At 44.4% G+C, this 13,310-nt stretch overlaps 1 protein-coding gene across 1 annotated transcript in view; it reads left to right on the top strand.

Moving 5' to 3' along the window:
* Positions 1-300: 300 nt before the first annotated feature.
* The window catches only part of gas2l3 (growth arrest-specific 2 like 3), a 13,560-nt gene continuing 550 nt past the window's right edge, over positions 301-13,310 (top strand). Inside the window, exons 1-9 of the mRNA XM_019891762.1 lie at positions 301-460; positions 2,157-2,212; positions 6,698-6,884; positions 8,061-8,179; positions 8,328-8,469; positions 9,752-9,815; positions 9,892-10,033; positions 11,288-11,395; positions 12,702-13,304. Coding sequence (XP_019747321.1) covers positions 2,189-2,212; positions 6,698-6,884; positions 8,061-8,179; positions 8,328-8,469; positions 9,752-9,815; positions 9,892-10,033; positions 11,288-11,395; positions 12,702-13,304 — 1,389 coding nt within the window. The 5' untranslated portion in view covers positions 301-460; positions 2,157-2,188. The remainder of the gene's footprint in view (positions 461-2,156; positions 2,213-6,697; positions 6,885-8,060; positions 8,180-8,327; positions 8,470-9,751; positions 9,816-9,891; positions 10,034-11,287; positions 11,396-12,701; positions 13,305-13,310) is intronic.

Here is a 13,310-nt window from a genome sequence, read left to right as displayed (position 1 = left end):
CGGCTTGAGCTTGGAAAAAAAAAAAAAGTTTGGTCAACTTTTACCTTAGCCGACTGGAATTGGGGTGCAGGGGCTTGTGTGTGTGTGTGTGTTAGTGTGTGTTGGAGGGAGGGGGGGGTGCAAAGGAAACAATGGAAGCTTTGTGAGGTTCCCGCTGTGACAGGATTGCTGGGGGGTGGTTTGAAGGGGTAGTCCTGGCTTAGACAAACGTCGGCACTTCATTAGTCGGGGCCCTCCTTCTTTTGCACCTCCTCCTGCTCCTATCCATCCATAGCCCCCCCCCCCCTCCCTCCCTCCCTGTCATCCCTTCGCTCTCCCTCGCCGCTCACTCGTGGTGGTGTCGCCACTCTGGCCGGACAGCGCGGCGCAAACGCATCTTTAGCTCGAGAGAGAAATCGCGCAGCAGCACCGGCGTTCCGTCACGAGATCCTTTCCGTTTTTTTTTTTTTCTTCCGCTGAGGTAAGTGATCTTGCGTGGTGGTCGTTCGTATCTTTTCGCCGATTGCTTCGAGGCTGTTGTCGGATGACTGGACGCGGTACTGCCAGGCGGGCGTGTGATGAGCAAGTGAGCTTTTGGAGGAAGGTTTCTGCATGACAACATTGCCAGTGAAGTACCATGTGTGTGTGATTGGAGGTTATACGAGGTCGTATTGGTCGAGGGAGGGATGCCGCTGCGTGCGGTGGAGGAAGGGAGCGGGGAGGGGGCTGTTGCCTCAGCTGTGTTGACCAAATTATCAATGTTATTAGGATCTTCATGCTGTGATTGCTTTCCTACCCCCGATTCTCACCAGCACACCCCCCCCACCCCCCAGCCCCCTTTTTTGACAAACACGCTCTCATACATACCCTGAGGGACGGTGGAGTTGAGGGTAATCCTTCACATCCTGTGTGGGAAAGGGCAAAAGAGGAGCACTCGGGCTAAGCGCGTCACTTCCTCGCGAGAGTCACTTTTTCGTCAGTCCAAATGAATCGGTGCAAGCGGACCATCAAAAAAAAAAGATTTCCGTTCATATCAATCAACCATTAACAGGGACCGATGGAGGCGCTGAATGTGGTTTGTGAAAGCGGCGTGACTTGCCGGTCAACTGCATTCGGAAGTTCTGCAAGCAATGGAAATGAACGGAGTGACTGATGGATTTTTTTTGGAAGTCACCAAAAAAAAAAAAAAAAAAATAGTGGAAGAAGAAACTCAAGGCTAGTCGTAAATCGAAGCCAGGAAGCCATGATGGCATACCACAGTGGACCTTTTGTTGCTTGAAGAAAAGCCAACACAAGGGGGGTGGGGGGGGGGACGTTTCACCTTGAGGCTTGTTTTTATTTTGAATTCTTTTAGCCGATCAGAAATAAAGAAAATGGAAATCAGACGACATCAACCTGATCACGTATGTTCAGGACCATAACGTGTCGGCCGTCATCTCGTTCGAGTTAAAGGAGACGTACCGCTAGGGATGAGAAAGCACTGATACCTGCCACCGATACTTCGGGCGACAAAAAAAATCAAATAAAATCGGGCATGCAAGTCCTCCTCAACAGTAGTTGGCGCTCTACTGCGGCAAATTGAGACCATCGAATTATCGTCTGCGTCAGAAAGAAACGTTTTGTTATTTTGTTGAATGGAATTTTAGGTGTCAAAAGTACTCGAGGTATCGGTCAGTACCCCAAAAAAGTGGTATTGATAGAACACTTTAATTCGAATTAGCCTGTTTTTTTGCCTTAGGGGGTGGTCCTGTCTCATGCAAACGAGCCCTCGACTGCATGGCAGGACCGTGACGACAAAAGGCGGAGCTACTTGTTGAAGCCCACGGTCTTAAATCGGCAGCGGGGACTGCAAAGTGGCCACTCGCCCCTCATGCAAAAGATGGGGGGGGGGTTATTTTCACTCGTGGTGTCAGCACTTCGTCACTACGAATTTGAAGTCAGGGCGCAGAATGTGAGTTTGTTGCGAAAACTTTCATCTCATCCAGTTATGATGTCACCATTCGGAACGACCTACCCAGATTTGGAATAAAATAAAATAGCAGCCGCTTTAGTTACAATAAATAAATAAATAACATCGGAAGTTGTTCAACCCGAATACACAAGCAATTAAAAAGTCGCATTTGAAATCATGATTTATTATTATTTTTTTTCTTTTCCCTCCCATCATATTTCCACAGAATGAAGAATTGAGTCATCCCTGAGCGCAGTCATGGCTGTCCAGACTGGCATCCAGGTAAGTTCATGAATGAATTCATGCTGTTTGTTATTGCCGGGCTTTTAAAATTTTTTATTTATTTTTAATAATTTTTGGGGGGGTTGTGGGGGGGCATTTCCGATTCCTTCTGAGCACCACCCAGCTCGGCCCGTCCTTATTTTCATTACGTCAGCAGCACACTTTGTGCCAGGGAGCTCCCTGGCTGTTATTTTGATTCCACAAAAAAAAAAAAAATGTAGACTTCTGTCACCCGGCAACTGCAGCAAGCCCACCTGTGTCACAACACGCAGTCTCGTTCTCGTGACGCGTGCCTGGCGTTCCTTTCCCGGGACCCCGAGGAGTGTCTTTTGCGCGTTTTTGGGAGGGGTGGCTGGAACGCAATCCAAAATTTTCTTTCTCCTTCCCCTCCCAGCCACTGATGTCAACTATGCGAAGAGCCAAAACAACAAGAGTGTCACGTTACAGTTTTTCGCAATTGCTCTTCATGGTATGCGACACGCGCATTCCGGTGAGATTTTTTTTTTGGAGGATCGCAGTGCGGCATGTTCAATAAAACGTTGGCTCGGGTTGGAAAAAAAAGAGAAAAAGGACGCGCTCTTGGGATCACGAGGAGCATATGTGCATGTTTCTGACGCCGGTCATTAAAACCAAGCATCTGTGAGTTGGAGTCTTCCTTTGTCACATGCCGGCCAAGTTATGTCACATACAGGGCGAAAGAATCGCGAGACAATAGATGAACTACATGCTCGATCGTAAAACCAAGCATCTGTGAGTTGGAGTCTTCCTTTGTCACATGCCGGCCAAGTTATGTCACATACAGGGCAAAAGAATCGGGAGACAATAGATGAACTACATGCTTGATCGTAAAAAAATCTTCCAAACACGAATGGGGAAATGTGTTGTGGGCGGAGGACGAGGAAACAAACTTTTGGACAAAATTTCCACAACACAAAGTATGTTGGCGGGCAGCATCGTGCTTTGTGGCTGTACTTGTTTAGCTGGATCTGGGGCCCTTTGACAAGGTGGAAGGAATTATGGCAGTCGGTATCGACACAAATTTTCAGGCTTCTGCTAGAAAGCAAAAAAAAAACAAAAAAAAAAGCGTCAGGACAAGCTAAAAGTGATTTATGGTGACTCAAAGGCATTTGGTGTCAAGTGTTTGCCAACTCCCATATCATAGGGTGTGTACACTTGTGCAACACTAATTCTGTTATTTCTACTTCCTCTCTCAAAGATACAAGCGTCAGGACAAGCTAAAAGTGATTTATGGTGACGCAAAGGCATTTGGTGTCAAGTGTTTGCTCACTTCCATGTCACAGGGTGTGTACACTTGTGCAACACTAATTCTGTTGTTTATTTCTACTTCCTCTCTCAAAGATACAAAAAAAAGAATCATACGAGTTATAAGTCACGCTGATGGTGCAATTATTTTTTTTTAACACAAAAACCTGGAATTTAAACAGGGGTGTGTAGACTTTTTATATCCAATGTATGCATATTTTGGAAACTTTTGACCCGAGGTATGTGCGTTCATCCATCTGTTATCCTCACAAAGCTGCAGCTCGTCTGAGCTTCCAAGCACCAAATATTTTTGCCCGCTTCAACCTCGACTTACGAATCGACAAATAAAATAAATACTTTTCACTTCAAATGAATTAAAATGAAGCAAAACTTAATTTGGATAATGTCTTTTTTTTCCACCCCGTAAGTGTCTTTAAAAACTCATTAAAAATCATATTTTGGGGCAAAAAAAAAAAATAAATATTCCCAGCTCTGTCATATGATTGTAACAGCACTAATGAAGATAATTTTCGCCGTGACCTTTGACCTTCTTCCAATTCCAGGAGGCCTGTGGGCCCTCGTTATAAGTGGCTCAAGTTAAGAGCATCAGCTCAATTCAATGAGGGTAAAATCTAATGTACAGGCATATGCTGATTTAATTCGCCGCTGTAAGGTTGCATTTAGTCGCCGGATTATCAGCAGGCATTTCTCCAGGCCCGATATGCAGGCGGGGGGGGGGCGCGCTTTAAGAAAACAGTCATCTGGTTAATCTGAGAACACTAATCTGGTTTGGAATGGAGATTTTTGTTTTGTTTTGACGAAATACACGACTACCGTATTTTCCGCACTATAAGGCGCACCGAAAAGCATTCAATTTTTTCAGTGGGCCTTATAATCCGATGCGCCTTATACATGGATCAATATTCCTATTTCCTGGACGTTGTATTTTCAATGTTCTCTAAAGCGCTTTGTTACAGCTGCAGCGGTTGTGAAAGCTCAATATAAACCAAGCTGTATTGTACTGTATTCCCTTTAGCTCCATCTAGTGGGTGCATAACGCAACTGCAACCACTATTGTGGCTTCGATTCTATGCGGCTTATAATGCGGTGCGCCCTATCTTTGAAAAAGTTTTTCAAATACGCCATTCTTGAAGGTGCGATTTATACTCCCAAGTGGCTTATAGTGCGGAAAAATACGGTACATTGGCTTACATGTACCTGTACATTTTTTTTATTTTATTTTTTTTTTATGTGTTGTTAATATGGCACAATACTGCCCGAGTTTCTAAGCATAACGCAACTGCAACCACTATTGTGGCTTCGATTCTATGCGGCTTATAATGCGGTGCGCCCTATCTTTGAAAACGTTTTTCAAATACGCCATTCTTGAAGGTGCGGTTTATACTCCCAAGTGCCTTATAGTGTGGAAAAATACGGTACATTGGCTTACATGTACCTGTACATTTTTTAATTATTCTTTTTGTGTTGTTAATATGACATAATACTGCCCGAGTTTCTAATTAGCCGTATGTAAAAAATTAAAAAATAAAATAAAAACGCATATATCACAATGACTTTGCAACGTAATGCCCCGCCAAGCCGAGTTTTGTTACATAACGTGTGTTTGTCCAGCTGGGTCGATTCAGCTCTCTTGATATGAGGTCACATTTATTTATTTTTTTTCACTTTAGAACATCAGGTGTGCGCGCATGACTCCGTGCATCTTTCTCTACGTGTGCTGCGCTTCGGTGGAAAGGTCATTCCGGAGGCGTTGACTCCAGCTGCTAGCCTAACGCGCCGGTCACGTGTCGCCTCCAGGGACTAATTTGTTTTACCGAATAAAATTAGATGACAAATTCGTGAGATTAAATGAGTCCAAGTGGCCCGCGGTGGACTGAACTCGGCTAATTGTATAAATCACTTTGAATTTACGTCATTGCGAAAACCCGTGACAATGCATGGGAAAACTTTTTGGGCGAAAGTTGTCCTTCAGGATGATAATAGTAGGAGTCATAAAAACTATTTTCTGGAGCTTGGTAGTTGAACGGATGAGAAGTCTGAGTGGAAAAGGGAGGTCTGATTTTAATTACTAGTCGCTGGGAATCCAAGATTCTGTTATAATTTGTATTATTTAGTTTGCAGTGTTCATTTAACCCTTTCGGGGACAGCGATGACTACAGTGGACAGCTTATCAGGTTACCCGGTTACAGGTGATTATTATCTTTTTTTTTTTTTTTTGAATTCATTAAATTACAAAAGCGGGATTTTAAATCATTTAAAAAAAAAAAACGTGACGTATAATGGACATCGAGATTATAGCCTTAAGCACGGAGGGGCGGGGCCGTCTTGCGGGTTGCGTAACATCTGTCCGGGTGAGTCATCTTAATGGACATCTGCTTGTAATTTCTCGATCGCCCTCCTGCTGCCGGAGCTTGTCAACAATGAAGGAATGTTTTGAAGGGCGAGTTTTTTTTTTATTTTATTTTTTTTATATTTGTCGAGCTGGCAAGCATGTAAGGCTTACGACTGAGGAGATGGATATGAGGGGACGAGAGCGCGAGACGCCGGGGATCAGTGGCTCGCCGCAGGCGCCACGAGCCACGTCGCTTGACGCCGGTTTAGGCAGTGAAGTGCAAAGTGCGCCGCTCTTTCTTGAGGTTCGCCTCAGAGACTCCAGCAGCAGGTGAAATTTCGCGATAAAGAGATACCGGGTACCAGTATCGGGCTGATATCTGTCTCATTGAAGGTATCGAGTGGCTCGTGGTGACCGGCGATACCAGCCACCGATACTGTTGTGTCAGACACTGAAATTACGCAACTCTAAAATTGGCCTTGCCGGTCTAGTGTGAAAAGCCATAAAATCGGGGTCAACTAAACTGCCACCCACCACAGGGGGGAAATGGAGCAGTTCAAATCGCAACTCTGTCGAGTCACTGTGGGAGAAAGGAGAACCACGAGAGGGTTTTTTTTTCCCTTCTTGGATTTTTCTTCCCTTTTCATCACTACAGAAATAAAACCGTACTCAGAATACCAATAAGCAACCTGATCCGTGGGGTCAAACGATACAACAAAACTGTTCGCCGCCCACTCGCATTCGGCAGGTCTTCAGTGGGGAAACGGGAACAATTGGCTTTCGGCGTGTCATGTGAGGAATCGTAATTGTTTTGATCGACCTCGATGGAAACGCAACACTGACCCGCCCCTCGCACTGGCCCCCTCAAGGTATGGTTTGGCGAGAAATTCGACGCGCCCGTGCTGAGCCCTCGGAGCCCCCGCAGCCCCTTGGCGCAGCGGCACGGCCCCGGCCTCGCCGACGTCTTCCAGTACGACCAGTGGCTGGCGGTGCGGCATGAGGCCACCCTGGTGCCCATGCAGGAGGATCTCGCCATCTGGCTCACGGGAATGCTGGGTACGTTTTTTTTTAGGTTATTACCGGTGACGTTTGGCGGTTCCAAATTTCGCCTGAGATTGAACAGAAGCAACAGAAAGTTACTGGCTTTAACCCTTTTGGGGTCGGCGGTCACTACAGTGGACAGCTTATCATGTTATCGGATTTCTCACATGTGAAAACGTCATTTTTCACAGAGCCGCATTTGAAATACTGTATATGACGTACTGAAAGTTCAGTTGAAACAAGAGCCAACCAATTAAGAATTCAAACTTAGCATATATAAGCCTAATCAACCGTATACGCATACGTACGTGTGTACGTTATATATAAGCCTAATCAACCATATACACATACATACGTGTGTACGTTTTTATATATATATATATATATATAGAAACAAGAGCCAACCAATTAAGAATTCAAACTTAGCATATATAAGCCTAATCAACCGTATACGCATACGTACGTGTGTACGTTTTTTATATATATATATATATATATATATATATATAAGCCTAATCAACCATATACACATACGTACGTGTGTACGTATACATAAATACACTGACGGACATTGCGTCTTTATGTATCCCAAACTGACTGTTTTATGAGGAAAAAGACAAATGTTAGCAAATGTTTTATTGAATGCGTGTCGTGTTAAAAAAATCAAAATCTCAGTCGCTGGTTGACTGTTAAATATTTTGAAACCGTCTGACAGACGCTGAGGTAACTGTTTCCTTCTCTCCAGCCTTTGGAAAATACCGACAGACAATCGACATGTATCGCTTTCTGCCAACTCATTTGGCCCGCCCGTCTGTGCCATTATTCTGTCGTCTTTTGTCCCGTTTCAGTTTTTTTACCGGAGCAGGGAAGAATTTGAACCTGACCTTAAGTATAGTTTTTTTTTGTATTACCCATTCAGGATTTCTCTCGCGAGGAATGAGGGGGCGGTGGGGCGCGATAAACAAGATTTATCGTCAACGTGACTGGAATGACCCGTACTCCCGTGTTTGGTTTAAAACTTGGCTGGGCGCCTTTAAAGTCAGTTGCGGCGGAGCGATCTCGTTTACTGTTTTGTCCATTGTGGACTTTGTCACCCATGAGAATTCGGTGGCCTTTAGGGGGTGATTTACAATGAAAGTCTATAAGAGACCCCCAACTCTTTTCAGACACCACACTTTTTTATTTAAACAGAAGAGGAGGTGCGGGCCGAGTTCTTCATGGAGGAGCTCAACAATGGCGTGAAGCTCTGCCAGCTTATCGGCGTCCTGCAGACAAAGATCGCCCAGAGTTGCCCCTCTGCACTCGGCAAGGTGAGTCAGCCGCGAAAGTGTAAGGCGCCAATAGTTAAGTCCACTGAACAAAAAAAAAAAAGAAAAGAAACATAAACGTCATGTGCTAATTGTTGGGCTCTCACTTTCGTGAGCTGAAGTCAAAAGGCCACTTTCTCGATTCCAACAGCTCTTTCCCACGAGGAAGGTTGCCTGTAAGCGCGACGCCTCTCCGGGTTCCTTCTTCGCCCGCGACAACACTGCCAACTTCCTCTCTTGGTGTCGGCACATAGGCGTGGACGAGACCTACCTCTTTGAGTCGGAGGGGCTCGGTAGGTTGCCGCTGACACCGCCGGAACTTTTAACATCTCTCCGAAACTCTTTCTTCATACAGCAAGGACCGTATGTGATTTTTTTTTTTTGGGGGGGGTTTATAGAACACAACCTTTAGGCTTTGCAAACTATGCACAAAGGGCCTTTAGCTAGCATAAATGAAATGCGACTAAATGGTGACGTGACATCACATTTGGGCAAACAATAAGACAGACCGTATTTTCCGGAGTATAAGGCACTTCGGAGTATCAGGCGCATCTTTAACGAATGGCCTATTTTAAAACCGCTTTCATAGATAAGGCGCATAGAATAGAAGCAACAATAGTGATTGCGGTATGCATCCACCAGAGGGAGCTACGCTAAAGGGAATACAATACAATACAGCTTTATTGATATAGAGCTTTCACAACCGCTGTAGCTGCAACAAAGCGCTTCACAGAACATTTAAAATACTACGTCCAAGAAATCAGCATATCGATCCACATATAAGGCGCATCGGATTATAAGGCGCACTGAGAAAATGGAATGCTTTTAGGTGCGCCTTAGAGTGTGGAAAATACGGTAAGCACGCTTTGCACGAACGGTATTGGGGCATTCAACTTATATTTTAGCATTTACACAAAATAATGAATTTTAGCAAATAGATCTGTGTGTGAGCTGATCAGTTTTGTTTTTGTTTTTTTTGTTTGTTTTTTCCCCCTGCATGTGTATTTATACCTCCCAGTCTCTTGCCATTCAGTTGAGGATTGCTTTTGCGAATTAAAAGAACTCATCTTAAATTTGACATTTTTCTAAGAACCCGTTTAAAAAAAAAAAAAATCCTTTTTTTTTTCCTTCTAATGACACCTAATGCTACAAACTCCAGTCGATGTGATTAGCCGAACATGTTCTTTAATCCTTATTGTCTTAATGACGTAATAGGATCTTTTTTTTTTGTAATTGGCGATCACGTCAGTACTCGCAATCGGTTTCCGAAACCACATCCCACTCGCAAAGCAAGCGAAGGCCGTGTGCCGTTTTATTAATATCCGCAGACTTCATCTCACTGTTCCAAATCCGTGTTCCCTTCTGCATGATTCACCCAGCATCCTCCCTTCAGGGAGTCATTTACTTCCATGTCACGTTGCACCTCTGTCGTCCCGCTCTGTCCGCCGGATGTTGTCTAAACAAGAGGCGGGAGGACAGCTGCTGCCTCACGTTATTCAAAAAGTCGGGATGTTCACTTGAGTGTTTTTTTTTTTTTTTTTTGTGTGTTTGTGTGTGTGTGTGTATGTCATCCAGTGCTGCACAAGGAGCCCAGGCAGGTCTGCCTATGCCTGCTGCAAATTGGACGCATCGTGTCGAAGTGAGTCTTCCGAAATGTGGCTTTGAATCACAAATTGTGAGCCATAGTTAAGGGCGCGCTTGCAAAAACTCGTCAGGTACGGTGTGGAGCCACCAGTGCTGGTGAAGCTGGAGAAGGAAATTGAGCTGGAGGAGACCCTTCTACTGACTGAGGAGCCTCCTCCGGCAGTCCAGACTTTCAGTGTGTGTTGCCAGCATGGTGGCCTCTACCAGTCAGGGGTGAGTCTACGACATGGATGGGAAGTGACCTATTTTTATTTTTTATTTTTTCAATGGAGTTTCTTTTCCATCTTCCTCCCACATTCCAAAAACGTGCATACTGGGTTCATCGGAGACCCTAAATATGATAAACGGTCTGATTAAATACATGATGTGTTGATTATTAGATAAATTATTAGATTAAAAAAAAAATATATATATAATTGTTATAGAAACAATGTGTAGATTAGATTTAATTAAAAAAAATATAGAAATATATTTTTTTAATATACTACTACTAAATCAAATGCAAATATTTTGTAAAATTTATCAAAAATTGTTTATTGTCCAATAAACAAACAATGTGTAGATTTAATTTTTTAAAATAAATATATATAATTTTTTAAAATATACTACTACTAAATCAAATGCAAATATTTTGTAAAATTTATCAAAAATTGTTTGTTTATTGTTATAGAAACAATGTGTAGATTAGATTTAATTAAAAAAAATATAGAAATATATTTTTTTAATGTACTACTACTAAATCAAATGCAAATATTTTGTAAAATTTATCAAAAATTGTTTAGTGTCCAAAAAACACACGATGTGTAGATTTAATTTTTTAAATAAATATATATATATTTTTTTTTTAATGTACTACTACTACTAAATCAAATGCAAATATTTTGTAAAATTTATCAAATGTAAAATATATACTGTACTGAACAGATTAGATTTTTTTTTGAATTTTTTTTTTTTTTTGGGTCATTGTCTCCGTTATGCACCTGATTGCGAAATTCCTTCGTCATACCCACGTGCTCTTGCGTCCGTGAAGTCGAGCAGCTGCGTCACTTTGGTGGCCCGCGTGCGCCCCACTTGCGCCAAGATGGTGGCCGGCTGGCTCTGCCGCTTGACCGGTCCGCCGCGGGGGGGCGGCGTGATGCACCCTAGCTGACCATGTGACGCGATGACTCGCTACGGCACAGAAATGGACTTTTGGGGGGGGGCTGACGTCAGATGAGTTTAGTTTCCTGTTCTTATTTTATGGCCAACGCTGCAAGCGCCTCTCAGAATAACTGCGGTCATTGAAGTGGAATCAATTCAAAAACATAAGTAGCTCCGAATGTGCAGCTGGGAGACCATCTCTTCATATGCACATGCGTTATCATGCTCAGGTTGCCCTCGAAGCCTATCCGCTATTTTCTTTTAACCACCATTATTTTCGTTGGAGTGAGTTCCACTCACAGTGCCCCCCCCATTGTCCCTTTTCAGGAGCACGGCGTGGACGACCCGCCTTGCTGCAACTGCTCCAACAGGGTGTCCATTGAGTACCTGTCAGAGGGTCGTTACCGGCTTGGGGACAAGACCATCTTTATTCGGGTGAGAGCCCGACACACACACACACACCGACACCGACACAGACACGTACACAGAGTGTCGGGAATCGGCTATTCCGCATCGGTAATCCAAACTCTCAAAGGGGCCGTGTGTATTGAGACGGGCCCCATTGTTCGATCAGGAATGTGATATTCCCCGTGTGAATAATTATCTGAAACCGGATAGAAATTGCAAACGGGGTCACTGCTTTCGCCTGTGTTTAAAAAAAAAAATCGAATCACACAACCCCCAATAGTGAAATTCTTTTGAAAATATTTTTACTGGATGCCGCAACGTAACAAAATGTGTCAAAATTGAAGCGTATTGCGCCCCGGTTTGCATGTATACCCGACACAATGTTGCACACATGCCCCGATGTTGCAAAGCAGGCACCCGTAATTCATGCCGAAACCATTTAAATTGGTTTTAGCGTCCGCTTATTGGATCACCAGGGAGCCAGGGTTGATGCTAGCCGCTGTCACGTGCGGTTAGCTTGCAAAGTCAAAGCCACAAAAAAAAAAAATAAAATAAAAAAAATGGCAGAGGTGGATTTGAAAAGTGTGTTGCTTATTTTTTGTAAGCCCCCGGAATATTAAGTGCAGTGTGAAAATTCATATGTTCAAATCTAGGAAAACGAGAAAAAAAAATGGTCCCATGCATGATTCAATCAAAAATGTATTGCACATAAAGTTAAATAGTAATTGTAGCCTAATACGGTCTTCAAGGTCAAATGGAAAAGTATTTTTGCTTACAAGGTAAATACAATTTTTGTGTGAAAATTCATATGTTCAAATCTAGGAAAACGAAAAAAAAATGGTCCCATGCATGAGTCAATCAAAAATGTATTGCACATAAGGTTAAATAATAATTACAGCCGAATAAGGTCTTGAAGTTGAAATGCAAAAGTATTTTTTGCTTAAAAGGCAAATACAATTTTGGAAAAAGTTTCAGCCACCGTAACATGCAGTTTGATGATTTTTTTTCAGTGATTCTTTTGTAGACCACAAGAGGGAGCCCACGCGCAGTTAGCCATATATTGTCCGTTCCACACTGCGTTACATTACACGCATTGTAGTTTTCTGGAAATTTGGTGACACGTGACCGAAGATGTTCGGGGAAAATGAAAACTCATTTATGATGTACTTGCATGATGACCCCCCCCCCCTCCTCAGTACTGCTTTTACATGTTATCACCAGTTTGATGAACCGGTTCAAGTAATCTTGTTATCCTCGTGTTAATCGATTACATCATGAGTGCATCTTCACGATTAGCTAACATTGAAGCATCAATGTGTTGTGTTCTCCTCAGATGCTTCACGGCAAACACGTGATGGTGCGCGTCGGGGGCGGCTGGGACACGCTGCGCGGCTTCCTCACCAAGTACGACCCGCTGCGCGTGCTTCAGTTCACCACCCTGGAGCAGAAGATCCTGGCTTTCCAGAAGGGCCCGCCCGGCTTGGGAGGTCACCACGGCAACGCGGCGACGCCTCCCGAGATGGACCCCCTGGCGGCCGTCGACGACCTCATCTCCTCCTCGTCCTCCGCTTCGTCGTCGTGCTCCTCCTCCTCCTCGGTCTCCAAGACGTCGCCGCCCGCCGCTGGTCAGACGTGTCGCTCCTACGTGGCCTCGCCCGCCGGCACGCCCACGCTAGCCAGGAAAGGGGCTGCCGTGGCGCCGCGCAAGAACCTCCAGATCACGCCGCCCGCCCCCAGGAAGCCCACCCAGCTGCCCCTGCCCGTCTCCACCAAAGCCTCATCCTCATCCTCATCATCCTCCCCATCTTCTTTGCCCAGCACGCCTTTGGGCGGCTCCAAGCAGTCACCCGGTCCGGCGCAGGTCCAACGCAGAGCCGTGACGCCCCAAGCAGACTTGTTCGCCGCGTCCAAACTGAGACTTAGACCGCCCGCTCGGGTCCCC

The sequence above is a fragment of the Hippocampus comes genome, unplaced genomic scaffold (assembly GCF_001891065.2).
Source record: "Hippocampus comes isolate QL1 unplaced genomic scaffold, H_comes_QL1_v1.1 scaffold63, whole genome shotgun sequence".
Lineage (NCBI taxonomy): Eukaryota > Metazoa > Chordata > Actinopteri > Syngnathiformes > Syngnathidae > Hippocampus > Hippocampus comes.
The sequence above is the reverse complement of the archived record's forward strand: the minus strand, read 5'-3'. Positions and strand labels throughout refer to the sequence as shown.